A 26740-nucleotide genomic window follows, 5' to 3' on the forward strand; every position below is an offset into this window, starting at 1 on the left:
ACCTCCCTGTGACTATCACAGTCGTGTGTGTGTGTGCGTGTGTGTGTACACATACATGGTTGGTATTCCTTGGGCTCCATCTTTCGGAACATGATTCTGATCATTTGTCTGGACGATTATTATTTTTTTAAACACATCAAGAATTTTTCCATTTGCTTGCCATGTCTTACACAAGTACATTTTTTTAAGCCTTCGCCACCGTGGCGAACTTGATGAAAAATAGCTGAGCCACAAGGGAAAACGTTTCGCTCGTGGCGAGTGGTTAGCGGGAACGTGGATACCCTCGCTCTGATTCCATCATCATGTGAATAGGTGCATGTTTTTGTTATTTATATAGTGTTTATGTGCCAATTAATATTCTCAATCTTCACTGAGGGAGTGATGGAGGCTTTATGACTCAGAATGGCCACCATTCTTCTCGTCGAATGTGTCTGTCTTTAAGGTCGTGGTAACCCTGCAGCACTCAGCATTTCCACTCCTCTTCACTGATTGCTGTACTGTGGTACATGCCAGGCATCATACTGTAGTTGTAACCCAGTGTGTGTGTGTTCCCTTAATGTTTTTTTGTTTGTTTGTTTTTGTACCAAAACCATTTTCCCTTCAGTTTGATATTCATGCTGATTTGACTCTCTTCTTGCCTTCCATAGTACACAGTGTGGAACTTCCTTCCCAAGAACCTGTTTGAACAGTTCAGAAGAATTGCCAATTTCTACTTCCTTATTATCTTCCTGGTGCAGGTGAGTGATGGGGGGAGGAGCAGGAGGGACTTGTATATCAGAGACAGAGAGACCTGATCACCTGCTTGCCATTAACAATCAACCAAGAAATTCATGATCTTGGATAATAGCAGATGCATAAGGATGTTGTTGCAAGGCACAGTGATTGTTTTTTTTTTAACCTGTTAAAAACCTTGCAGATTACTTGTTGCAGTTAGGGATCTCTGTCTTATGGTATCAGGGACTGGACCCCCCCCCAAACTACTTTCAATATCCCAGTTTTGTTTCTTTTTTGTGTCGATTGTTTGTGTGGTGGTATGTAAGTTCCAGTGCTGTGCTGGTGTTCAGAATGTTTGAACAGGTTTTAATATTCCCCTCGCTGTGTTGGAGGCCGGTCTCTATGGCTACAGTGGTTGCTGTGAGCAGTGTGAAGGGATTGGGGGTGTGAGAGTACAGGCTGTGTTGTTAATGAAGGAATGGCTCGGAGCAGCAGTGACCCTGCCATCCCGGAGCCACAGGAGCCCGCTCGGCCTTGGGGAGCATGTTTACTCTTCCAGCTTGCTGAGGAGATTTATACAGTACAAGTACTCCATTCTCTCTACAGCATTGTGCCAGGGAAACTGCCAGCTTTTTCCTTCGCCAGCAGAGTATCCCCACTCAGCATGCTGAAGCACTGCGCCTCCTCACGCCGACAAATCTCATTGCAATCATACCAGAAATAAGACTCTTATTGTATAGCGGTTTCACCCTTTCCAGGTTTTACTACGAGCTTGCTTAGCTACAGTGTAGCAAGCTCCAGTGTGTCTTATTAAACTCATATTTAAACCAGGAATGGATCAAACTGTGATGCAAAGGAGGTCTTATTACTTGTACATCACATTCAGATCATTACCAGACCACCAGCAGTGGTGACTGCTATGTTTTATTATGGAAATATTACCACGGTGGCACTGTGTTATATTCTAGAAAGGGCTCATGCCATTGCAGCTACCCTTGTGCAAAACAAATGCAGAGCCATTGCATTGTCAGCATAGCGTCCTGCTAAAGAAACATGTGCATTTTTAAACAAATCCCTCCAGAGTATAAAAGCAATTGTTTTCTCCAAAGCAGTCTCTTTCCTCACACATTCACTCACTCACTCACTCACTATATGATTATGTGGTGCTTCTCGTTGTAGTTGTTTTGAGTGCCGCTGTGTGCACCTCTGCAAAATGCATCGGTTGTCGCCTTTATGGTTTGAAAGTGTGTCAGTCCAAGATTTAGAAAGTGTGAGGCAATAGACAACATTGGTACCCATTCCAGTCCTGTATCCTGTTCCAATCCAGCCCTGTTTCATGAATCTCCTGGGTGCAGACCAGGCTGCTCTTGAAGTGCTGCATGTGACTGGCTGTGTAGGGGATAGCTGGGGGCCTTGCCAGCCCCTCTGTGTGTAGTGGTTGCTTCCACCCACTATAAGGAGAGTTCAGCACATTTCTGACTGCGGGACAGGGCTGGGCTTGTTTAGAAAATCCTTCTGTGAATTTCCTTGTGACCTGGTTTAGAATGTTTGTGTGTTGGGTGTGGGAAGTGTGGGGTGTGGGGGGGGAGGATGGGGGGTTAGAGTGAGATTTAAGCCTGTTTATCAGCCAAACACTGTGTAACCTGGCACAGATCTGTGGGAATCGTCTGATGATATTAGAGTCTGGCAGTTTTCTTGTTTTTGCGGTTGCCTCAAACTATCCCCCCTGTACAGGTTTTTCTGTTTTGCTCTACTGTTCATATCACTCACTGGCACTGCCTCTGTAAGACTGAATATAGTCTGGCTGCGGTCTATTTGCTATCCCCACATCCAGCAGTTGATTAGAGCCTCTCACCAGGCAGCCGGTACAAACCTTTAACCCCAGCAATGATGCACACTGCGTAATGTCGTCCCCCCCCCCCAGGTGATTGTGGACACACCCACCAGTCCAGTGACCAGCGGGCTGCCACTCTTCTTCGTGATCACAGTGACCGCCATCAAACAGGTGAGCTGCTGTTGGGGCCGCGGGTCAGTGCGTCGGTGAAGGATTCTGCAGTGAGCTGCCACGTACTGCCCTGTCTGGACTGTGTCTTAACTGCTTCTTTGTTTTTGCACTATGCATGTATTTATGTTTATCTTTGTATCCTACAAACCTGGATCTTATTTAGTCCAAAGGTTAGGTTTGCTTTGTGTTCTTCGCTTTTAGGGTTATTTTTTTAGTTCCTGGTAAAGGAACAGTAGTGAATATAACATGGCTTTCTGTAGCAGGGTCTCGTAAGTATATCATTTTAAATGTGTGCGTGGATAAAGGACTTGTCCCCGGTGTGGTACTCGGTGTGTGTGTGGGATTGTGCTTGTGTGACTTTGTGTTCATGTGTTCACGTGTGAGTGTTTGATTGTACAGTATCTTCACGTCAGTGTGTTTACCTGCCTGTCTTGTTCCGCAGGGCTATGAGGACTGGCTCAGACACAAGGCTGACAACGAGGTGAACAAGTACCTGGTGAGCGTGCAGGAGGCCAACGGGGCGGTGCGCAAGGAGAGCGAGGAGATCAAGGTGAGCCTGTGCTGATCTGAAGTCTGCCTCGGGCTCCTCAAACCAATCCCAGACAATTCCAGGGCAGTGACAGGCTGCAGGGTTATCATGCTCAACTGTCAGGGTGCACACAGCTGGGATAGACTTGATCAGCAACAGTGCTGAGCTTCACACTGCATGTTTTTCAGCTTTAATGGAGTCTGGTTTACATATTCAAATAGATTTAGTGTCCAATGCAAATAGGGGAAAGGGCAAAGGTTCTGTACCTGTGAGTATGTGTGAGATTTTTCCTACAATGTCACAATTGCAAAGAACTGAATGGGTGATTCTCAATAGGTGCAGGTCTTATAAAAGTCTCAATGAACATGCACACTAATAGATAAGAAGTCAGATCCAAGACTTACAGTACTTACAGCAGAAACATAAACACTGCTTGAGACGGACAGTGAATAGTGCAAAGGGCATCAGTGTACAGTAACCCTTTGTGTCAGCTCTCCTCACTGTGATTGGTTTGGTTTGCAGGTGGGGGATGTTGTGGAGGTCACTGAGGACGAGACCTTTCCCTGCGACCTCATCCTGCTGCAGTCCACTCGAGACGATGGCACCTGCTTCGTCACCACGGCCAGCCTGGACGGGGAGTCCAACCACAAGGTACCCACTGGGACCCACGCAGACTGGGGGGCTGCTGGATAGAGCAAGCCTTTAAGCTAGGAAGAAAACACACTGTACGTTGGCAGATGGAGATATCGCCAGTGCATTAAGGCAGTGCTGTATCTCATTGAAATTCTGCCCAGGTCTCTTCTGTTCCTGGAAGTTATCGCACTTGGAGCCAGATCATATCATCCCACATGGTGTTGCTCCAACCAGTCCCACAAGGTTTAACAGCTCTCTTAACTTCGCTCCGGCTAGTGCCTGCTGTGTTATTTAATAGGACTGTTTGTGTTTGACACACACCATGCGTCAGAAAGCACTTGGGTTGACACACACCATACTTCAGAAAGCACTTGGGTTCTGCTGTCCCTGGTCAGTTCTAGCCACATTTCAGAAGCTTTGATTGTGCCCTAAAGCTAAGCAGGGTCAAGGCTGGTCAAAACAGTCCTGATTGTGATCTGATCCCTCATTGAAGCTCCCACTATTAATTAGTCTTTCGCTCTCTCCTCTGTTCATGATTCCTGTCCAGACTCACTTCACAGTGGCAGACACAGAGAAGGATCTGCATTCCTTCTGCGCCACCATTGAGTGTGAGCAGCCCCAGCCGGACCTCTATAAGTAAGGATCATGTGTGCGTGCGAGAGTATGTCATAATAGTGCCCACAATAAAACCTGACAAAACCTTCAATCTTATAAGGAAATTACATCTAGTTTCCTGTAATGCTTGTTATTGCTGAAAACCACTCCCAGCCTGTGTGTTTATTAGTAGCTCATAGTGAAACTCTTGCATTTGCCTGTCCTGGAGGAGTATTTGAATGAAAGTGAGGCAGGCAAGGTTGTGCATGGCTGTGAGATAATAGTTTGGTGCCACCTACTGTTCAGCACTTGCAATGACACTCAATTAGCAGCTGCTTGCTCAGACTGTGTGTGGTTTCTTGCAGGTTTGTTGGCAGAATGCACATCACTAAGGATGGCCAAGAGCCTATTGTGAGGTGAGTGTGCTCCCCAATGTTGTACTGTTAGCTTCAAAACTGAATACAAAACAAACCAAAGCCAGTATTTCTATCAGTGTTGGAGAGTCTCTTTGTGTATTTGTGTGTTGAATCACCAGAGAGGGACTTGTGATTGTAATAAGAGTTATTTCACTGATTAGGTACCATTAATAGTAATTGAGGGAGGGGGTTGGTATTTTTACACATGCAACTTCTGTTTTTAAGATGGTTTGATATCTTGATGTGTCATTGTCCTGCATTGATGCCTGTACCAGATCTAGAATAATTCCCTGTTAGTCCTCAAAAAAAAAATTTAAAAAAAAATTAAATTTTTTTTTTAAAAAAAACCCTGCTGGATTGCATTTGAAGGATATTAATGTGATCAATGTACTCTTGCCTCTGCTTTATTATGACAAAGTGCCCTGGAATGCTTGCTTGTTAAAAGCACAGATGCGATCCAGATGACATTCTAATTGAATTTCATCTCAGAAGACGATGATTGTCAGCGATTCTTCCCTTGCATGAGTTTTTGTCGAATTTGCTCTTTTTTGTTTTCAGGTCATTAGGGCCAGAGAATCTGCTGCTGAAAGGAGCCACCTTAAAAAACACCAAGAAAATCTACGGTAAATTAAAATGATTCCCAAAGATTCACGATTGACTTGAGTGGATGCAGCCTGAGATTAGCTGTCTGTGTTTGTTTCTGTGTGTGTGTGTGTGTGTGCGCTCTTTTTTTGCTTTTAAACCCACTTAGAAAGTTTGTCTTCAGTAGGTCTGTGGAGGATCCATCTGAATAACGGCATGCTAAAGGCTCCATTGCCTTGCAAAGTTTCAAGTACAATGCTACAGAAAATAACACACGCATTATTTTCTGTGAATGGCATTAAGTCAACCAGTTGATTTAAAATTCTTGAAATTGCTGCTAAAGGACTTTTGCAAAACTCATCTTTTTCTATAACCCTGTGTTCCTTATGAAATGAGTCGATCTCAACGCTCCTCTCCTTGTTTGCAGGCGTAGCTGTTTACACTGGGATGGAAACGAAGATGGCTTTGAACTACCAGGGGAAATCCCAGAAGCGCTCTGCAGTGGAGAAGTATGGGCGATCCTGGCCTTGCTTTCAATGTGTTTGTCTTTGGAAAGCTGCGCCCCAGGCTGACGGCTCCCCCTGCTGTTTTGTGTTGCAGGTCGATCAACGCCTTTCTGATTGTTTATCTCTGCATCCTCATCAGCAAGGCCCTGGTGTGCACCACGCTCAAGTACGTGTGGCAGAGTCACCCGGGCCATGATGAGCCCTGGTACAACCAGAAAACACAGAAAGAGAAGGACACCAACAAGGTAACGCTCCCTCCGTCCAACTACAGCCTGCCGTAGCCATTGGGGCTGAGGAACGGACAGACAGGGTGGCCCCAGTGGTTAGAGCGGAGGGACTGGGAGACGGGATGGCTTAGTGGTTAGAGCTGAGGAACTGGGATACAGGGTGACCCCAGTGGTTAGAGCAGAAGGACTGTGAGATGGGGTGGCTTAGTGGTTAGAGCTGAGGGACTGGGATACAGGGTGACCCCAGTGGTTAGAGCAGAGGGACTGGGAGATGGGGTGTCTTAGTGGTTAGAGCTGGTGGACAGGGAGACCTAGTAGTTAAAGCTGAGAGACTGTGAGGTAGTGTGGCCCCAGTGGTTAGAGCTGTGGAATTGGGAGGCAGTGTGGACTATTGTTAGAGCCGAGTGACTAGGAGACAGTATGGGCACAGTGGTAAGAGCACTTTAGCAGTTTAAGCTGAAGTTTGACAATCCTGTTGTTACCTGTCTTGCAGTTACTCAAGATGTTCACAGACTTCCTGTCATTCATGGTCCTGTTCAATTTCATCATCCCGGTGTCCATGTACGTTACCGTGGAGATGCAGAAGTTCCTGGGCTCGTTCTTCATCTCCTGGGACAAGGACTTCTTCGACCTGGAGATCCAGGAGGGTGCTCTCGTCAACACCTCCGACCTCAACGAGGAGCTGGGGCAGGTACTGCATCCGAGGTGTGCGCTGTACCAGAGCTACACCGAGCCATGATAGGAACTGCTCGTTAAAAGAAAAGCCAACATCACTGTTTCATACACTATTAGAAACCTGTGAGACCTTGAAAAGCTAGCGTTTGTATGTAATCATCAGTATCAGCTCTTCAAATGAAATCTTCAGAATGATGCCCTTCGCTTGCCTGTGCTGTTTTTAGGTGGAGTACGTGTTTACAGACAAGACGGGCACTCTGACTCAGAACAACATGGAGTTCATCGAGTGCTGCATCGACGGCTATCAGTACAACTACGGGGACTCCAGAACTGAGCTGGACGGGTTCTGTGTCACCGACGGGCCTGTCAGCAAACTGCAAGAGAAGGCAGGCAAGGTGCGACCGGCTGGAGACTGGACAACTTTACATGCCTCCCTTCTTCTGCCCTTCACACACATTAATCACTGACATTCTGGTATGCTATGTGACCAAGGCTCTTGTCTCCGTCTCTCTCTCTCTCTCTCTCTGTGCAGGAGAAGGAGGAGCTGTTCCTGCGGGCGCTGTGCCTGTGCCACACTGTCCAGGTGAAGGAGGGCACGGAGCTTGATTGCATGGACGAGGTGGATGGGATCAGGGCGAGCAATGATGCCGAGCAGTGCTGCTATATCGCCTCCTCCCCAGACGAAGTGGCGCTGGTCAAGGGAGCCCAGAAGTGAGCGAGAGGGAGAGCTTAATTTAATACTGGGAGCAGATGGGTCATCTGATTCTATTTGAACTTGTTCTTTTGTTCTGAGTGATTGCGGTGGGGGAGTTCACAGCTGCTTGCGATGTTTATAGTTTTTTTTCTTTCCCAGGTACGGGTTCATGTTCCTGGGCATGGAAGGTAAAGATATGAAAATACAGAACAGGAACAAAGACGTTGAGCAGTAAGTGAAAATGATTACTGCAGCCCCTAACCAATCCTCTCCTCTCCAGAGTTATCTAGCAACTCAGGACAGTCCTTTTAGTCCAGTCTCTACTGCTTCCCGAACCGTATTCAACTCAAAGGACTCTCAACTATCCTGCGCATGTCAAGCTGCAAAATAATGACAAGATGATGTGGTGTTCTGTTGATTCCCTGTCGGGAATCTGGTTTGGTTTTGTGAATTCCTTCCTGTATTATTTTTGTTAATGTTAGGTGCAATTAAGTAGAACTTATTTTGAGCTTTACATTTACATTGGGAAATGGTTTGCTGTATTAAATGCTTTAATTCATAATGTTCTCTATTTTTTTTTTATAAGGTATGAACTCCTCCATGTGTTGAACTTTGACCCAGTGAGGCGGCGGATGAGCGTGATTGTGAAGACTAAGTCAGGTGCTGAGACAAGATTTAACAAAGAGTACAAATCTGACGTTGTTTTTAGGTCTGTGTTCAGTGTTTCATCTTAGAAAATATGATTATATAAAGGTAGTTCATGATCTAGCCTGCCATTACTTTGGCACGCTTGGTGTGAGTAGTCCTCCTGTCCAGTAGGGGTCTCTGTCTCCTATACTGACGGTGCTGTTCTTCTCTGTTAGGGGAGACTCTTCTGTTCTGTAAAGGTGCCGACTCCTCGGTGTTCCCACGAGTGCAGGCGGAGGAGGTGGAGAGAATCCGGATGCACGTGGAGCGCAATGCAACGGTTTGTGCTGGTAGTGTCTCTATCTCTGGTTCTGTGTTGAATGGAGCTGGTAGTATCTCTCTGGTTCTGTGTTGAATGGAGCTGGTAGTGTCTCTCTGGTTCTGTGTTGAATGGAGCTAGTAGTGTCTCTATCTCTCTGGTTCTGTGTTGAATGGAGCTGGTAGTGTCTCTATCTCTCTGGTTCTGTGTTGAATGGAGCTGGTAGTGTCTCTATCTCTCTGGTTCTGTGTTGAATGGAGCTGGTAGTGTCTCTATCTCTCTGGTTCTGTGTTGAATGGAGCTGGTAGTGTCTCTATCTCTCTGGTTCTGTGTTGAATGGAGCTGGTAGTGTCTCTATCTCTCTGGTTGTGTGTTGAATGGTGCTGGTAGTGTCTCTCTGGTTGTGTGTTGAATGGTGCTGGTAGTGTCTCTCTGGTTCTGTGTTGAATGGAGCTGGTAGTGTCTCTCTCTCTGGTTCTGTGTTGAATGGAGCTGGTAGTGTCTCTCTGGTTCTGTGTTGAATGGAGCTGGTAGTGTCTCTCTGGTTCTGTGTTGAATGGTGCTGGTAGTGTCTCTCTGGTTCTGTGTTGAATGGTGCTGGTAGTGTCTCTCTGGTTCTGTGTTGAATGGTGCTGGTAGTGTCTCTCTGGTTCTGTGTTGAATGGAGCTGGTAGTGTCTCTCTGGTTCTGTGTTGAATGGTGCTGGTAGTGTCTCTCTGGTTCTGTGTTGAATGGTGCTGGTAGTGTCTCTCTGGTTCTGTGTTGAATGGAGCTGGTAGTGTCTCTCTGGTTCTGTGTTGAATGGTGCTGGTAGTGTCACTAGGGTTCTGTGTTGAATGGTGCTGGTAGTGTCTCTATCTCTCTGGTTGTGTGTTGAATGGTGCTGGTAGTGTCTCTCTGGTTCTGTGTTGAATGGTGCTGGTAGTGTCTCTGTCTCTCTGGTTCTGTGTTGAATGGTGCTGGTAGTGTCTCTGTGGTTCTGTGTTGAATGGTGCTGGTAGTGTCTCTCTGGTTCTGTGTTGAATGGTGCTGGTAGTGTCTCTGGTTCTGTGTTGAATGGAGCTGGTAGTGTCTCTGTGGTTCTGTGTTGAATGGTGCTGGTAGTGTCTCTCTGGTTCTGTGTTGAATGGTGCTGGTAGTGTCTCTCTGGTTCTGTGTTGAATGGTGCTGGTAGTGTCTCTCTGGTTCTGTGTTGAATGGTGCTGGTAGTGTCTCTCTGGTTCTGTGTTGAATGGTGCTGGTAGTGTCTCTCTGGTTCTGTGTTGAATGGTGCTGGTAGTGTCTCTCTGGTTCTGTGTTGAATGGAGCTGGTAGTGTCTCTTTCTCTCTGGTTCTGTGTTGAATGGTGCTGGTAGTGTCTCTCTGGTTCTGTGTTGAATGGTGCTGGTAGTGTCTCTTCTGGTTCTGTGTTGAATGGAGCTGGTTGTGTCTCTCTGGTTCTGTGTTGAATGGTGCTGGTAGTGTCTCTATCTCTCTGGTTCTGTGTTGAATGGTGCTGGTAGTGTCTCTACCACTCTGGCTTTGTGTTGAATTCTGCTGGTATTGACATTTTCTCTTTGTTTCAGGAGGGGTACCGGACCCTGTGCATGGCATACAAGTCTCTGAGCTCGGAGGAGTTTGAGCAGACTGACGCAGCGCTGCAGGATGCCCGGCTCGCCCTGCAGGACCGTGAGGAGAGGCTGGCACAGGTGTACGACCAGGTGGAAGCAGGCATGCACCTCATCGGGGCCACCGCTGTGGAGGACAGGTAGCTTTACACCTGTCCACAGCCCACAGTCCCACAATGAAGAACATTGGCATTACCCCATTACAACCCCTATAGGAGAATTATACAGGAGGAATTCATCAATTTTTAAAAAATGACGTCTATAAACCATAATTAGTGTTCCAATTGTTTTTAAAATATGCTTTCAGATATTTTCGGTTGAAATAGTTTTGATGAATTATTTCTCTTTCCGTGCAAACTGTGTTCCCATGGTTTCATCAAATTCTCAAGATGAATCATCAAAGTTTGCACGCCAATTCCTCCATGGAGATGATGGGATCCCCACATTAGCTATTGTTAAAGTGTTGAAGCAGCACTCTGTGTGTGTGCAGGCTGCAGGAGGAGGCTGCAGAGACGATGGAAGCCCTGCACGGTGCAGGGATGAAGATCTGGGTACTCACCGGAGACAAGATGGAGACGGCCAAGTCCACCTGCTACTCCTGCCGTCTCTTCCTGAGGAGCACAGAGCTGCTGGAGCTGACTGTGCGCACCCTGGAGGAGGGGGGTTGCCCGAGAGAGGAGAAACTGCATGATCTGCTGCTAGACTACCACAAGAGAGCGGTGCAGGACCGGCACAAGGACAAAGACAAGGAGGGGGTCACCAGGTACAGGACTGGGAGAGAAAGGGAGAACTATGCAGGACCAGCCCAAAGACAAGGAGGGGGTCACCAGGTACAGGACTAGGAGGGAGAGGGGAGAAGGGCAGGGGGAGAGGAGAAAGGGGAGAAGGGCAGGGGGAGAGGAGAAAGGGGAGAAGGGCAGGGGGAGAGGAGAAAGGGGAGAAGGGCAGGGGGAGAGGAGAAAGGGGAGAAGGGCAGGGGCAGAGCTCTACAAGGCTGATTCAAAGACAAGGAGGGGGTCACTCGGTGTGTATATTGGTGACTTGTATGTGATAAGCTGCTGTGTTGCAGGAGCTGGTCCTCTGGGTTCCAGGAGTTTGGCTTCATTGTGGACGGTGCCACGCTGTCTCTGCTGCTGAACGCCTCCCCTGATGCCAGCGCCAGTCGCTACAAGAGCCTCTTCCTGCAGATCTGTCAGAACTGCACCGCCGTGCTCTGCTGTCGGATGGCTCCACTGCAGAAAGCTCAGGTAATCCAGCATAATAGCTACTTCAAAGCCAAGGTAAATGAAGTGTGGCTTAGTTTCCTGTAATAATGGCGTCTCTGCTCTGATGTTCCAGATTGTGAAGATGGTAAAGAATTCCAAAGGTAGTCCCATCACCCTGTCTATAGGTGATGGAGCCAACGATGTCAGCATGATATTGGAAGCACATGTGGGCATTGGTGAGGATATTATTATTATTATTATTAGACAGCTTCAAACCACAGAAGTGCCCTGCTTGTTTAGAAAGGTTTTTTTTTTTTTTTTTTTTTTTTTTTTTTTTTAGCAGGATACTTGAATTCTAAATTATTAAACTCCTTGTTGTTTAAATTGATCTAAACCAGATTTAAATACAGCTGCTATTTAAAACATTAGTACAGGGCCCTTCCTGGAATTCTGCCTAGCCAAGCAGAATCGCACTGGGGAGATGTGAGTTTTTACATGATGGCAGGTTGATATTTAGATGGCGTTTGAAGCTGAGCTGAGGACCGAGGTGTCTCTCATCTCTCTCTCTCGCTCTCTCCCAGGTGTGAAGGGTAAGGAGGGCCGGCAGGCAGTGCGGAACAGTGACTACGCCATCCCCAAGCTGAAACACCTGAAGAAGCTGCTGCTGGTGCACGGGCACCTCTACTACGTCAGGATCGCACACCTGGTGCAGTACTTCTTCTACAAGGTACACCGTCATTGAGGAGATAGAACTGGAAGCCCTTAGGAACTAAGAGACAGTGTGCTCTAGTGGTTAGAGTTTAGGAACTAAGAGACAGTGTGCTCTAGTGGTTAGAGTTTTGGAACTAAGAGACAGTGTGCTGTAGTGGTTAGAGTTTAGGAACTAAGAGACAGTGTGCTGTAGTGGTTAGAGTTTAGGAACTAAGAGACAGTGTACTCTAGTGATTAGTTTAGGAACTAAGAGACAGTGTGCTCTAGTGGTTAGAGTTTTGGAACTAAGAGACAGTGTGCTCTAGTGGTTAGAGTTTAGGAACTAAGAGACAGTGTGCTCTAGTGGTTAGAGTTTAGGAACTAAGAGACAGTGTACTCTAGTGGTTAGAGTTTTGGAACTAAGAGACAGTGTACTCTAGTGGTTAGAGTTTAGGAACTAAGAGACAGTGTGCTCTAGTGATTAGTTTAGGAACTAAGAGACAGTGTGCTCTAGTGGTTAGTTTAGGAACTAAGAGACAGTGTGCTCTAGTGATTAGTTTAGGAACTAAGAGACAGTGTACTAACTAAGAGACAGTGTACTCTAGTGGTTAGTTTAGGAACTAAGAGACAGTGTGCTCTAGTGGTTAGAGTTTAAGAACTAAGACAGCGTGCTCTAGTGGTTAGAGCTGAGGGACTGGGAAAGAGGCATGATCCATGGTTTTACCACACCTCTTACCCAGTTTAATATTTTTTTGTTTAATTTCTAGTTTAGCACACGTACATGGCAACTTGTTTAAAACATTTGCACCAGAGTGGCGAATTATTCCAAGAAAATGCAGAAGCATTCGAAAAATGCTTGTTATTTGGAGTTCTACAGTTATTATCCAAAGGCAGATGGGATAGGTATGGAGCTGTGATCATTTTCACACTGGGACCCGTTTACCCGATTGCTCACTTCAAACTTGTTGTCTTTCTCTTCCAGAATCTTTGCTTCATTTTACCTCAATTCTTATACCAGTTGTTCTGTGGATTCTCTCAACAAGTAAGTACGTGAGCACTAAGCTGGACAGTCTTCTTATTTCAATGCCTATAATCAAACAAGAACGACAAACCCTTACTAGTTGCAGGGCAGTGTATGTACATGTGTGCTGAGCAGAAGTTCTACCTTCAGAGCTGCAAACCTTTCACTTGAACACAGGAGAATTCTGACCACAGCATTCAGGATCCTTCCTTTTACTTTCCCATTCCTGCTCCCAAAGTGTGTGTGTGTGCATTATATATGTACATCTGTATACATATATAAACACAGTACAATAAAACTTTACAGTGTGTGTGTGTGTGTGTGTGTGTTCCTATTAACCCCTGGTGCCCCTCCCTCCTCCCAGCCCCTGTACGACGCTGCCTACCTGACGATGTACAATATCTGCTTCACCTCCATGCCCATCGTGGCCTACAGTCTACTGGAGCAACACATCTGCATTGAGAGCCTGCAGGAGAACGCCTCGCTCTACAGGTAGGGGTCAGCACTGAGCCAGGGTGAGCACCAGGACAGGCCAGTGAGCCGGCAAGAGCATCACAGATTGGACCACTGTTGACCTGTGTTGAACACACATGGATGTCTTAAATAGCGTCTGTGTTGTAGCCTTACAAAGCAGTGATTGCGTGTTGCAATTCCCTACTGCTGGTCAGGGCTAACAACACAAACCCGCTTTTACTTGGGCTGTCTTGTAGAAAGGAAATCCTCAATAGTTTCTGTGAGCTGTGGCTGACTTTATTTTGAAGTATCTTTAGCCATTAGAGGTGCAATCCACAACCATTTTCGTAAATGAGTGTCAGAAAGGTACAGTGGTGATCACCAATAATCAATGCATTTGGGAACACTTTGTTATTCAAGAGCAAGAAGCAAAGAAGACACCGACAAAAAGAAACGGAAGAGTTTGAGTCTGGCAGCAGGCGAGTAAAACATGTGACTGGGTAGCGAGCTGCGTGTGCGTGAGGCACCAGGGAAAGCTTCCATGAAGCTTGCAAAAAGCAACGGTGGTCAATAATTGATTACTTGCTGTGTCTCTGTTAACCACGTGGTGTAATGAGTGAGCTGTTTATCCTGCTGCAGAAGACATCTCTGTATGAACCCTGTTTCTCTCGCTCTGTGTACAGAGGGATCGCTAAGAATGCAATGCTGCGCTGGGGTCCCTTCCTGTACTGGACAGTGCTGGGGCTTTTCGAGGGGCTTATCTTCTTTTTCGGGGTGTACCAGCTCTTCTGGAACCCCGCCCTGGCGGACAACGGGCAGGTCAGTATTGGGGAACCCCCTGTGTTTTTTCTTTCTTTTTTGTTCCTGCTATTTGAGGCTCAGTAGAGCATGCCTTTAAGATCACTCGAATAGGTCACCAGCTCTTATCAGCCAGCTTGTTTGAAAAAGTCATTTAGATGATCAGCTGTTATGATTTGCATAATAACTGTTTTGTATGACCTGCTAAAAGCGTTTGATAACTGCTGTATGGAGAAGATAGATTGCATTGTGACTGCTGACAGTCAGACTAGCTGTACTGTACCAAATGGGTGGAGTGTACCTATTGTGAGAGCTGTGCTATAAAGGTAGAACAGTGTGTTCTGATTAGGAGAACGTGGCCCACTGCCAATACCCCATGCATTATCTCAATTCATGTCCCATCTCATTTAAAGTGTAAGTAGCGGGGTTCCGAAAAATATAGCGTTACATGTCCCCACATGTTGCTACAACTGTTTAAATAACATACCTTTTTTCAGCATGTCTAAATATATGCTCTTTTGTTCTCTTTTTCTCCCTCTCCCAGGTTTTTGGAAACTGGACTTTTGGAACAATTGTGTTTACAGTTCTAGTGTTTACAGTAACCCTCAAGGTAAATACATCTGTTATAACACTCCACAAGTTCTCCAAAGAAACTTGACTTATGAAATTCGACAAACCTTTCGTCAGTGACTTTTGTTTGGTTATCCAGTCCTTTATCACTTATTACATTAAATTGTTTAGTTTATTTATTTATTTATTGATATCAACTCTGATTCCACACCCCATATCTCCCCGTTCTCTTCTCCGCTCCCAATTCAGCTGGCAATGGACACTCGACACTGGACCTGGGTCAACCACTTTGCCATATGGGGCTCACTAGCTTTCTACATCTTCTTCTCTTTCTTCTGGGGAGGAATCATATGGTGAGGAATCTGGCACGTTAGCTTTCAGTGTAATAGGATGTCAATTGCGCTCACCTAGCGGCTGAACCGGCCCTGTCCTTGGTGACCTTGCAGGCCCTTCATGCAGCAGCAGCGTCTCTACTTCGTCTTCGCTAACATGCTGAGCTCGGTGTCGGCCTGGCTCATCATCATCCTTCTCGTCATGGTCAGTCTGCTGCCGGACATTGTGATCGGGGTCATCCGCCGGCCGCAGGGGCCAGACCGCCACCAGGTAAGGGTCGGGCTGCTTTACCCGAGCAGCTAAATCACCAAATACTCCCCTCTGCCAAGATAAACTTGCTCCCTTTTGGGTTAATCTCCTCTCTACTATCCACTTATATTCTAATACTCTTCCATTCACTTTCCCACACCAGAGCACATGAACAGCATGTGCCAGTCGTCCACATGGCTGCGAGCACACAGTGTGCACAGGGACAGTTGTCAAACATGTGCCAGAACTGGATTTGGTTAGTGCAGAACCATTTTAAAGCATGACTCCCAAACGCTGTCTCTGAATCTTGTTCTGATTTCAAACGCGCATCCTTCGGTAACACAGTGTGACTCTACGAGAGTAGCCTGTCTTACTGGGTGGGGAATAATCCACTTAGTAAATGGCTGCATAGCCTCGCAGACCACAACGTGCAGCTGTTCAGGAGTAAATCATTCTTTCAAACCCATGACTCTGTAGGATAGACTGTCATATACAGTGAAGTAAAACAGTCTCTGAAAATGAACTGCTCTTCTGGAAGTCCCTGAATGCCGTTATACAAAGAAGATAAGTTCTTTGTTCCACCTTTTTAAAGTGGCTGCTGCTTTCTGTGAGTGTACTATACTATCTTTTCAGTCTTCCTTTCCTCTATGTTCTCTCTCTCTCTCTCTCTCTCTCTCTCTCTCTCTCTCTCTCTCTCTCTCTCTCTCTCTCGCGTCGTGCTGTAGGTTAAACGGCGTCTGCCTTCCTCTGGGATCTCCACAATCTTCATGCTCTCTCAGACGCCCAGCAGCCACAGTTTTTCATGGAGTGAATGAGGTGCTTTGCTTGTTCTCTTGTTTGTTTGTTTGCTTGTTCGGTTTGTCTATATCTTTTTCCTTTGGTTTTTTAAGAAGACTAAGATTTTTTGCCCTGATTTTTTTTTTTTTTTTTATGTTAACGTTCAGGCTGCAGGTTACTGTATAAATCGCACACTGAAATATTTTTATTTATTTATTTATTTATGGATTTGATTTATTTAGTAGAATATTTATTTATGCATGTACTGGTTTTTTTTTTTTTTTTTTTTTAAATGGATACTCGTAATATCCTACATAATTTAAAAGGCACATTTTTAAACTAGCCCACTTCAGTCACGGCAGAATCGTGTGTGTTCTATGAATGACTCCATTGTGGAGGGTTTAATAAGTTTGTTTAGGCATGGCTGAACTATTAATACATTTCCTGCAGCCTGAGATGAACCTAGCCATGTGCATGCTCTACGTGCATGTGGCATGAGAGTCCTGTCTCTGTTATCTGTATTAGTAGTGATCTGTATGCCAGTGTGGTAAAGCATACTGTACAACCCACATCAGCACAGGTACAGCACATGTCAGGACCCTGCATGGGGAAGGAGCCCCTCAGTGTGGCGGAGCCCCCCAGGCACTGGGGAGCTGTGCAGAGGTGCTGGCTGTGCTTTTAAGTGTCTTTTGCCTCGCAGTTCCAGAAGAATCCAGACCAGTCGAGAGCAGGAAACCCCCTGTCGCCCCGATCTCCAGCCAGACCCCTGCTGTTCAGAAACTTTTCAGATGAGTCCAATACTGTCCTTTAAACAGGTACCAGTGCCGGACCCTGCTGGCTGTGAGACTCGCACTCCTCTGCTGAGGCAACCTCTGCAGGGGCTACTGAGCAGACATCTCAGTGTACCAGGATCTTACCAACATTTCAATACAAACAAAATCTCATCCCTGATTGGAGACCGCCCGGGCCTCTGCTGATTGGCTGAAATGAAAACAAGCTTATTAATAATGTATGTCAGGGGGAGTGGCTTCAATTTCTCACCCTTAAAGACACGCCCCCCGGTACCTTATTCATGAGCTATATTTCTTCAGCTCCGAGTCCCTGTTTGTGATTCTGAGACTTAACAAAATCGATCTGGGGTGCTTTGATTATCTATGTGCTCCTGATTTTATGATGTACTTTCCTGGCAGAAAAAATATATAATCACATCTGAAAAAAAGTTAGTGCCCCAGCAGGAGTTGTTATTGAATTGAATCGAGTCTCCTTTTTATTTCCTTTGATCCAATTCTAATAATGTCTGGTGTGGGGTTTTATTCGGTGTTGTGTTCTATGATGTAATTTATCAAAGGTGCAATGCAGGCTTCTTTTTGTCTTTGAGTGATGAAGCTGTGCTGTCACTGCAGTGCTTTGGAAAGTAAGTATTGCACCTTCAGGCTCTTGCAGTGTTTGGCTTGTTCACAGCATGCTGATCTCCTCTGCTGAGGTTTCTTTGCTAATATGCAGTGCTGTTGGTGTAGACTGGTACTTGAGTGGCTAACCAAAGGAGCTCAGGGTTTGGTTTGCTTTGATAACTATTGAAATGGCAGAACTGAATGAACAAACAACACTCTTCTGTAGAGGTTTGCAAAAAATAAGATATGAAATGATTTTCAGTTTTACCCAAGTGTAGTGCAACCCTGATATTAAAAAAATATATATATAGAAAATGGCTTACAATAACATTTTATTGGAGGAGTATGATTTTATTTATTTTTTAATTGTTTTTAAAACTTCTCTGGTGAAAATGTGAATTTGTAAGATGAGTGATGTTGAGGTTATACCGTCCCCCAGTCTTGAACAGAGAGAAAGCCTTTGTTTTGTATTTTTACTTCTGCCTCTTTAATAAGTTAAGCGTTTTGTGAAATCTAGTTGTTTAATCTAGTTTCTTTCTTATGATTTGCAATGTATTGACTTCACCTTCTTTTTGGCTGAAAAATCACTACTGAAAAAGGAAAGTTCCCGCTCCGCATTGCGGGCCTGGCTGACGGGTTTGTTCATTCTTTGCAGAGTGCCAGCATCACCTCGCTGTCATACAAACTCTTCAAGGAACTGGACTGAACAGGGAGGGCTATCCGGAAGGCTGCCAGCACATCGTGCAGCGTGGAGGTGCCCTACTTAATCTTCGGCTGTGATCAACACCTTGCCCAGCGGCGCACTGTCCTCGCAGTCACGCCTAATGACCGGGTTTCAGGGCAATTCCAGCAGATGATTCATGTCTGGCCCAGTTCCAGAGACAGTAGGCAGTCCGGTCGACCTTGTTTCTCTCACAGAACAACAGCCCACTGACCTGGCAAGCCTTACCAGTAACTTAAGACCGATTATTTCCAGCAATTCCAGTTCTAAACTTTTGGGGGGGGGGGGTTGGGGCGTCTGACAATACAGTGTCCAACAGCTGAACAATTTTCAATGATTCTGCTGGGATTTAAATGATTATTATTGGGGTGATGGATTTGTTTGGAAGAACGTGTTTTATGAAAAGAAAGTGTAATCTCCGGGAGGCTCCACATTTCACTGCAGTCGATTTTAGAAGATTCCTGTATCAAAGAAATAAAATATGTGGTGTGCAAAGAAGGGAAGTAGAGGTGCAGTGTGTAAGTACAAGGGGCGGACAGCACAGTGTAAAAACCTGCGATGTGTAGCAAACACTGGGTTTGAAAGGGCTGCCACATGACCCATTTTCATTTGCCATGCAAACAGTGTCTCCGGTGATGTTTAATCAGTGGCCAATTTTGAGTAGTTGCTGCAGATTTTCTCCCTCCACTTCCATGAAGGGACTGTAGGAAGTGGTCTTTTGAGGAGTTGTCACAAACTCGTCATGTCAAACCAGCGCTGTCCTGGCGGCCATGCTGTAGACGCAGCTGTTGCTATATTTCTGTCCAACCGCCTTTTTATACATGAATGTAGTGGACTCCCTTTCAGCATATTATCTATACTGTATCATTCAAGGAGTTGCAAACTGGATTTGAGAGACTTCTTATTGCCATTTGAGCTCTTCTCAAATCCTAGCTTGAACAAAAAAAAAAAAAAAACACATTGCCAACCACACCCTTACAAAATGTATATATGCTGAAAGGGGTTTTCTTTTGGGCCAATATTTTATATATTGCCCTTCTGTTCCCTTCAGCTTGTCTTTGGAGCTAGTTTCCATTTCCATCCTTACCTCAACACTTCTTCAGAGGGTCAGCCATCAAAAACAAACGGTTAACGACCCACTTAGGGGTCAGATGAGAAAAGCGCGGACGGTGAGGCCACAGGGGATCCAAGAGAAGCCCAAAAGGGAATAGAGGAGCCAGGCTTGAATGTGGCAGTCTGAGATTGCAGTGTTAATGAGACGGCACTGTCAAACTAGCTCTGGAGACAACGCTATTGAAACTGTGCTTGTGTGCATTTTGCAATATGTGTATAACCTGTTTTAATTAAGCAAGATACTGTCCCCCCCCCCAACCCCTCCATTCTTCATTACAGAAGTGCCAGTTCAGTGTCCTAGATGATTTTCCTGACTCATGAGGTTGTGCATCTTTGTTTAATCTCATGCATTTTGCAGAAATTACATTCCATTCAAACATGTTTTAAATCAGATTACATGTGACTGGATGATCCATATTTATGTTCATAACTCTGTTAATTTTCTTATTTATTGAAATGTATAATTGACCTTAATAATTGTACTGTATTTTATATATTCTTAATATTATTGAGATTGTGATGCATTTATACTCTGTAGAAATGTGTCTTGTGGGTCAGTGGATTACTTGCGGAGTCATGCCCTGCTCTTGTATGTGATTGGCTCAATGGCAAAAGCCTGCTCATGAATAATGCTGGGAAGGCGGGGCATTCTGGTGTTCTGACCGTGCAGGCCCCTCCCCTCAGCATTATCAGTGTGTAGGTTAATTTGGTCCTACTAGTTTTGTTGTTGTAGTGTGCTTATTTTTCATGAATTCAGTGTGTCTATTTTAAAACTACCCAGCACATTGTGGACATTCTTCATGTTGAAAACCAACATTCCCAATACTGGACCAATTGATGTGTGTTTTAGCAGAAAAGGTCAGTTTCAAAAATAGAGAATTGGTTTAGAAGTGGGATAAACAGAGGAGTGTGATGGTTCCAGTTCCTATTTTTCTGAATTGATTCAGAATTATAGTGCTACTATGGCCTTACTGCAGCAGCAGCAGTGGCTGTGCTTCCAGTTTGTGTTTAATAATGGGCAGTGCTTCTAAGTGAGCAACACAGAAAGCAGAACATGACATTTAACACCATCACACATCTTCTGATCGGTTTTAGTCGATCCATGAAGTCCTGGGCAGGATTTGCAAGGAGTCTGTGTTGTAGAATACGTTTTCTAACACTTTATAAAAATGTTCAACTAAACGCATCCTCATAATGCAATTTTGTAACTTGTATTTTTAATCTTTCAATGAAGGTGTGTGTTTGCTTTATTTAAAAAAGAAAAAAAAAGACAGTTGTGCTATGATTGTGAGCAGAAGACTGTTTCCAGAATGCATGTGCAGCAGTGCTGTCTAAATAGAGCTAAACCTCTGTGCCACCGTTCCACTTTCAGAGAGAGGGGAGGACCACACAACTAAGTGACTCAAACCACTGCCTGTACACTATGGACCTGCACCAGGAGTCATATCACAGGAACCCGTTCAAGAGTCTGCTTTTAAGAAGGCTTCTTTTACATCTCAAATGAATGTCTGTCATTGATGTCATTTTAAATAATAATAAATGAAAGATTGGAAACAAAAGTGATGTGTGTGTTTGTGGTTCGGGCTGGTCTTCTGATTCGGAAACTTCCAAATGCTTGTTTTGTTTGTAAATGCAAGTTTGCACAAAGCGTGTTGCGATCTTCCTAAAAGCTGCCTCACTTGACAGATGCATTTTATATTTCAATCTGCCTGTGGAGATGCTAGGAACCAAGTTATTTTTTTAATTAGTAAATTTCTTCAATTTGTAACCCAACACCAATGCAGCTTGTGAATCAGAATGTATAAACCAATACATATTGGTAATCCATTGCAGTCCCATTGTTCCATATCTACAGCATTTGTTCTTAAACCACAGTGTTGCTGTTGCACTAATGGTAAAGCCCTATAAATAGAAAATTAGCCACGCATGACATTCAAAAAACAACACCCATACACATGCACAAAAGCACAGGCACACGTACATAAACATGGAAATGTTATGCTGAGCTCTGAAAAGAATTCGAAACTCTGTTTCCAAAAATAGATTTGCAGCTGTGTTTTCATTTCTTCTTCACTTCTCAGTATTTGTTGCCCATTTCAAGTTCCAGGGTGTGGTTTACCTCTCCGCTGGGTAGGTCTTGTTTGTAACACAGAAAGCAGTTGGGTGTGTGTGGGCTGTGCGTTGCGATTGTTATATGTGTCAAGGTGCAGTGTGTGTGGCAGGGTCGGGTCTGTTGCTGTCTGTATTGAGAAGGTGGCAGCAGGGTTGGGCTCGTGCAGATCATTCTTTTGGTTATTTTATTTGTAGTGTACAGAGGCTTTTCTGAGGGGTAGAGGAATACGCTGGTGTCCTGAATTTTCTCCACACAAGTTTATTACACTTGTCTGACTTGCCTATCCCTTCCCTGACACACAATTTGTACATCTATGCAGACGTAAAACAAATAATCCACAAAGCTCTATTAAATATGTAGCTGAAAGGTTTGTGTGCTTCATCTAATTTATTTTAGAGACAATGATTGAGGCAGTGTTTCATAGTTATGGTTTAACTATCTGCAAGAGACAGATGCACACTTCTAAGTAGAGCAACTGTCTTGTCTTTGTTGATCAGTACCCCTGTAAAAGATATATCTATTGCCAACAATTAAATGCAATGCTCCAAGCCAAAACCATGAATGAAGAGACTTCCTATGATCTTTGAAAAACAGAAATGGGACCTCACTGTTCTACAGGGATCTCAATAAGAGTAATGGACAGGGCCTCTTACTGTACACACAAACAAACACACAGGCATCTTTATGTATCCGACACATACAGTAATTCGAATATGGAAGTGGAACTCCTGCAGGGAATCCCCAGCTTAAGCCCGTCGCTTTGTGAGTAGGAGATCAGAATGTAGCTTAGAACTGCTCTTGAAAACAGTGCCTGCTGGCAGATCAATGGGCAGGGCCGTTTAGTCTGTCCACAGAACAGGTGTAATTGTGAGGGAGAGGGAGAGGAGAGGAGAGGAGGAGGAGTGATGTTGGCTGAAACTCAAATAACAAGGCAGGGCTGTCACAGCAGGACTGCAGGTACAGTAGCTGTGCCGGAGCAGGAGGAGACGAGCAGACACTGAACGAATTAAAATCACCCTGGAGGGAGCTGGCAGAGTTTCAAAAGCACGTGTCTCCCGCAGTTGAGAGCTGACACACTGAAGCACAGGGAGCTTGTGTCAGAGCTGAGGAGGACTGGAGAGGAGCAACTGCCTGGGGTGTCTGATCACTATTTTGCTCTGTATCATTTATTTGGGATATTTCTTTTAAAAAAACGACTCAACGGTTGGGCCGCTTTGCAAACGCCACCACTTCTCGGATTTAGCCGGTAATGCTGCAGCAAGATACATGGCTTTGGGTGCTAGCTTTCCATTGATTTCTCAACAGCGATTTGTATCTCCCTCTCTGGAGTATAAATATCTACATTTTTGCCTGCTCAAGGTGACTTAAGATTTGGCGCAGGGAAATAAATGCATCTGAAGTAGCAGCATCCTATGCTACCCTGTTCTAGAGTGAGAAGTTGGCTGTTTTAGAAAGCCAGCCACTTCCTGACAGAAGCAGGGCAGGGATGTGAGGCAGTTTGGAACTACAAGACCCATGGAATCTGATCCCAGCGCTTCCAGCATTACAGGACAGGACTTCGGAGCACTGCCGCAGGATCTGGTACAGATCTCGGAGACGGAAATGGAGAGTTACTACAGCCTGCTGCAGGCGGGCTCGGAGCTGCAAGCCACACTGCAGAGTGAGTACACGATACACTGCGCTGTGCGGCCTCCTCTCGCTGCTGTGTCTGTATTCTGTATACAGGCTGCTGGCAACCGGTACCAGCTGGAGCAGCTGACTAAGTGTCTTAGCTCTGCTCTAATTGAACTGCATAGCTGCAAATACAGTGCTGTACTGTGTGCAGGGTACTGACTGCATCCCAGCTTATTCGCCGCCTTATGTGTTTAAAGTGTTTTTACAGGCAGTTGACCCATAAACACAGAAAGCTGCCCATCAGTCTTAGCTCTAAAGAACAAAAGTAGCAGTTGTTGTTCTGATGTGAGCTGTAACAGTTTCACATTGTATCTATCTCTCGTTCAGGTTTGTTTAGTTATTCAGATACCAATCTTGCTTTCCTTATTGCCGTCGCAGCCAGTAAATTAAACTCTGCACGTTAAACATGCTTGGAAACATCCAGCAAGGAGTCCTTATATTTAAGCACGACGGGGAGCATTGCTTTCTTCTTCATTATTTTCTTAAAGGAAAAAGTCTTTTGTATGATGAGCTAGAACTCCTCTAATTCTCTAATTATAACCCCAGTCTGCCCTTTATCTTAATCTCTGGAGGGGGAAATTATTTGTGCATGTGTTGCTAGGTTAATATATCAGTACCACAGGATCTTAAAGTTCACAAAAAGTTAAATTCCCATTCCCAAATTAAAGGGAAAAAGACTTGAGTCTTCAAAGGTGATGCCCTGTCACTTAATAGAAAGCTTAACAATAAACCGTGTGGGTGCATGTCACTTTAAAAGGTGTTGGAGCAACCTTTCCTGGTGCTGCAACAGTTTTTGCAATCATGCCTATTGTTTGAGAGGAACTCCTCCCACTGTCTCGGGTACAATTAGTACCTCAGAAACAGGTGTGTGTGTGTTTGTGTATGATCTTTACAATGAAAACAAAGCATACGGCAGCAGCAGCAGCAGCAGGGGCAAACGATTACTGCATCCTACTAGGAGGGATTAGGAATATAGAGGAGGGGTTAGGAATATAGAGGAGGGGTTAGGAATATAGGGGCGGGGTTCCGGATATAGGGGAGTGGTGGGCTCATGCTGCTGGAAGTTTAGTATTTATTTATGTATTTATTTGTTTTGTTTTTTGTTCCTCTATATATGACTGTGCCAAGGTATTTCTTTTTGATTTATCTGCCTCCACATTGCGCAAGATCAAGTCACAGCGTTTGTGCATTCAGGATCACCACAGCTCTCCAGATTCAATGTCTGGCCAGAAGAGCTGCAAGTTCAAGGTCACAGATGTTGCTTTCCAAGGGGCTGGACAGAATTGAATCAGTCAGAGAGACGAGCCAATTTGCACAGGAGTCATTTGCCTGTTTTATGAATCCCGGCACATATTTGAATATGATAAGCATGTGTAGCAAAATCAGGAGGTGGAAATTCAAATTGTTTAAATTGTTTAGAGAACCCAACTACCGGTAACTAGAATGACAGTGGGTGCTGGAAATCTACATGCAGTGACAGTAGTTTATTTTGCTGTTCTTCCCAGGTTTGTGTGCCTCGCTGGCACCTGTGTGGAAATGTTGTTGTGTTTCCTCATGTTTGTGGCGCTCTCAGGTTACAGGTCCAGGTTAGAGCTCTGAGCTCTAGAATGAGTTATAATTGAGAGCTCCTCACCTCTGTGAACCCAGTCAAGTATAGCAGCTACCTGCATGCCCGCAGATCAAGGGCAGAAGCCAGTCATGTGAAAAGAGTTTGGAACTTAGACATTTTTCCTACAAGTAATGCCCAGTTTGCAGAAATAAACTTATCTGCTCCCAGTTTTTTCCATTTAAGGTCATTTTTCATGTTTGCACCAATCTTTAAAGTATATCTCATAATGATAAGCAACCTACTGAAGGCTGAAGTTATTTAAAAGTGGCGCTCATAGCATTTCCCAGATAAGCACAGAGGCAGTGTATGAAGATGCCATTTATTTCGAACTTTGTCAATAATTCCTGCTGCTTTGAGAGCTTCATTTTTGTTTTGTTTTTTAATATTCACAACATGGGCGTACCTCTGTGTGTTTAATCAATCTGAAATCAGTCGGATTTCAGGATAATCTTTGCTGAATTATGCAATACTTCTATATCAGATGACGGCTTGTTCATATTGTTTTCCAATACAGCACAGGCAGTCTGAATTGAAATGCACACCATATTGGATGGTGATTGCCTGTGTATTGGGTAACATTGGCAGGTAATATGAGATTTTGTGTGCAACTAATTGAGAAGACTGGATTTGACAAGGTAAGCAACTATCAAGACGTAAAGTACAGTAACAGCTCACCAATGAGAAGATGATAGCAGCAGTGTTTAATGGAGGGACTCAATATCACACAGAGCCACATTATTAATGAAGTTTGGGCCTGACGTTTTACCACATACACCTGGAAAGACTTGCACTCTGGCTGAATTCTTAAAGTATTGCATAAGTTTGAAGTGAGAATATTAAAACAAACCACCCCCCCCAAAACACCCACCCATTTATTAATGTGCAGAAGCATTTGCAAGTTCACATGGACACCCTGCTATTTCTAATGGACGTTAAGGGGTAAGTCATGCTGTAGGGTTAATGTATGAATCTGAGCACAAAGCATGAAGCTCTTGATGCACCAGTTTCCAGAAGACTCATGGAAATCACCATGGGAACAATAGATCAAAATATGGAATGATGTACAGGAGAGATGGGGCCCTGTTGTTGTTCCTATTTGCCTGTGAAGATGCCTAGAATATATTGTTCTATACTATTGTAACAATAATTATAGCCTTTACAGTGTGCAATCAGTAATAACTATTTCACAATGCAGCACAAACCTGCAAAGCTTAACCATTGCAGTTCACTATAGAAATGCAGTCAATCATGAACACTGAAGTAAACTTCATGATATGAACTACGAGGACAGGTTCAAATGATCGAGTCGCTTTAGTGTTTAACGCTCTGATTTCTTTGAATGGTACTTTGTTTTATGAGGGGAATGAAATGGTCAGCTGAGGAATCGATGGTGTCAAACACCTTACCCCTACAAGAATAAGCTAATGGTGGGCTAGCAAGCCCCTTGTTGTTGCCAAACATTGTGGAACTATTCCAGATCATGCTTTGGGAAGAAATAGTGCAGCAGGGGCCGTTGAAATACAGACACAGCTATTGGATTAGGTGCTCCCTTTGTTAAGAGGCCCTCAGAGCAACAATCATTGTGTGGGGTGACAGGTTCATTCATGAAATATTTAGCTTGAGTTCATTAACTAAATGATGACAGGCTGCTATATGCTGGTACAGCAGATAACATACAAGCTCAACTCAAGGCTTAAGCTTTCATCTTTTAATGTCTCTTACAGTATAGAGTCTTATTGACAAAGCGTTAAGGACTGGACGCATACTAAAAACTGTTGTTGCCAATGCAGGAGACATTATTATTATTATTATTATTATTATTATTATTATTATTATTATTATTATTATTATTATTATTTCAGTGTTAATGCCAGTTAACCATTTTATAGTTTCAT

At 44.5% G+C, this 26740-nt stretch overlaps 2 protein-coding genes across 5 annotated transcripts in view; both read left to right on the forward strand.

The window, feature by feature from the left end:
- Positions 1-21008, forward strand: part of LOC121318857 (phospholipid-transporting ATPase 11C-like) — a 35780-nt gene extending 14772 nt beyond the window's left edge. The window contains exons 3-30 of one of the 3 annotated variants that reach the window (XM_041255981.1): positions 648-737; positions 2639-2719; positions 3162-3269; positions 3771-3899; positions 4429-4517; positions 4841-4891; positions 5450-5514; positions 5901-5982; positions 6074-6224; positions 6700-6897; positions 7106-7276; positions 7414-7592; positions 7735-7806; positions 8162-8235; positions 8439-8542; positions 10087-10268; positions 10619-10891; positions 11198-11375; positions 11467-11569; positions 11915-12060; positions 13006-13065; positions 13409-13536; positions 14181-14316; positions 14840-14905; positions 15115-15218; positions 15312-15468; positions 16925-17039; positions 18271-21008. In XM_041255981.1, the coding sequence (XP_041111915.1) occupies positions 648-737; positions 2639-2719; positions 3162-3269; positions 3771-3899; positions 4429-4517; positions 4841-4891; positions 5450-5514; positions 5901-5982; positions 6074-6224; positions 6700-6897; positions 7106-7276; positions 7414-7592; positions 7735-7806; positions 8162-8235; positions 8439-8542; positions 10087-10268; positions 10619-10891; positions 11198-11375; positions 11467-11569; positions 11915-12060; positions 13006-13065; positions 13409-13536; positions 14181-14316; positions 14840-14905; positions 15115-15218; positions 15312-15468; positions 16925-17035 (3288 nt within the window). In that variant the 3' untranslated portion in view covers positions 17036-17039; positions 18271-21008. Of the gene's footprint in view, positions 1-647; positions 738-2638; positions 2720-3161; positions 3270-3770; positions 3900-4428; positions 4518-4840; positions 4892-5449; positions 5515-5900; positions 5983-6073; positions 6225-6699; positions 6898-7105; positions 7277-7413; positions 7593-7734; positions 7807-8161; positions 8236-8438; positions 8543-10086; positions 10269-10618; positions 10892-11197; positions 11376-11466; positions 11570-11914; positions 12061-13005; positions 13066-13408; positions 13537-14180; positions 14317-14839; positions 14906-15114; positions 15219-15311; positions 15469-16172; positions 16305-16924; positions 17040-18270 lie in introns of those variants that run through there. The other 2 variants (XM_041255983.1, XM_041255982.1) reach the window with 2 other exon arrangements.
- Positions 21009-22540: 1532 nt separating this feature from the next.
- The window catches only part of LOC121318858 (proto-oncogene DBL-like), a 28996-nt gene continuing 24796 nt past the window's right edge, over positions 22541-26740 (forward strand). For both annotated transcript variants that reach the window (XM_041255985.1, XM_041255984.1), the window contains exon 1: positions 22541-23222. In XM_041255985.1, the coding sequence (XP_041111919.1) occupies positions 23078-23222 (145 nt within the window). In that variant the 5' untranslated portion in view covers positions 22541-23077. The remainder of the gene's footprint in view (positions 23223-26740) is intronic.

Source organism: Polyodon spathula, chromosome 7 (genome assembly GCF_017654505.1).
Source record: "Polyodon spathula isolate WHYD16114869_AA chromosome 7, ASM1765450v1, whole genome shotgun sequence".
In the NCBI taxonomy this organism is placed as follows: Eukaryota; Metazoa; Chordata; class Actinopteri; order Acipenseriformes; family Polyodontidae; genus Polyodon; species Polyodon spathula.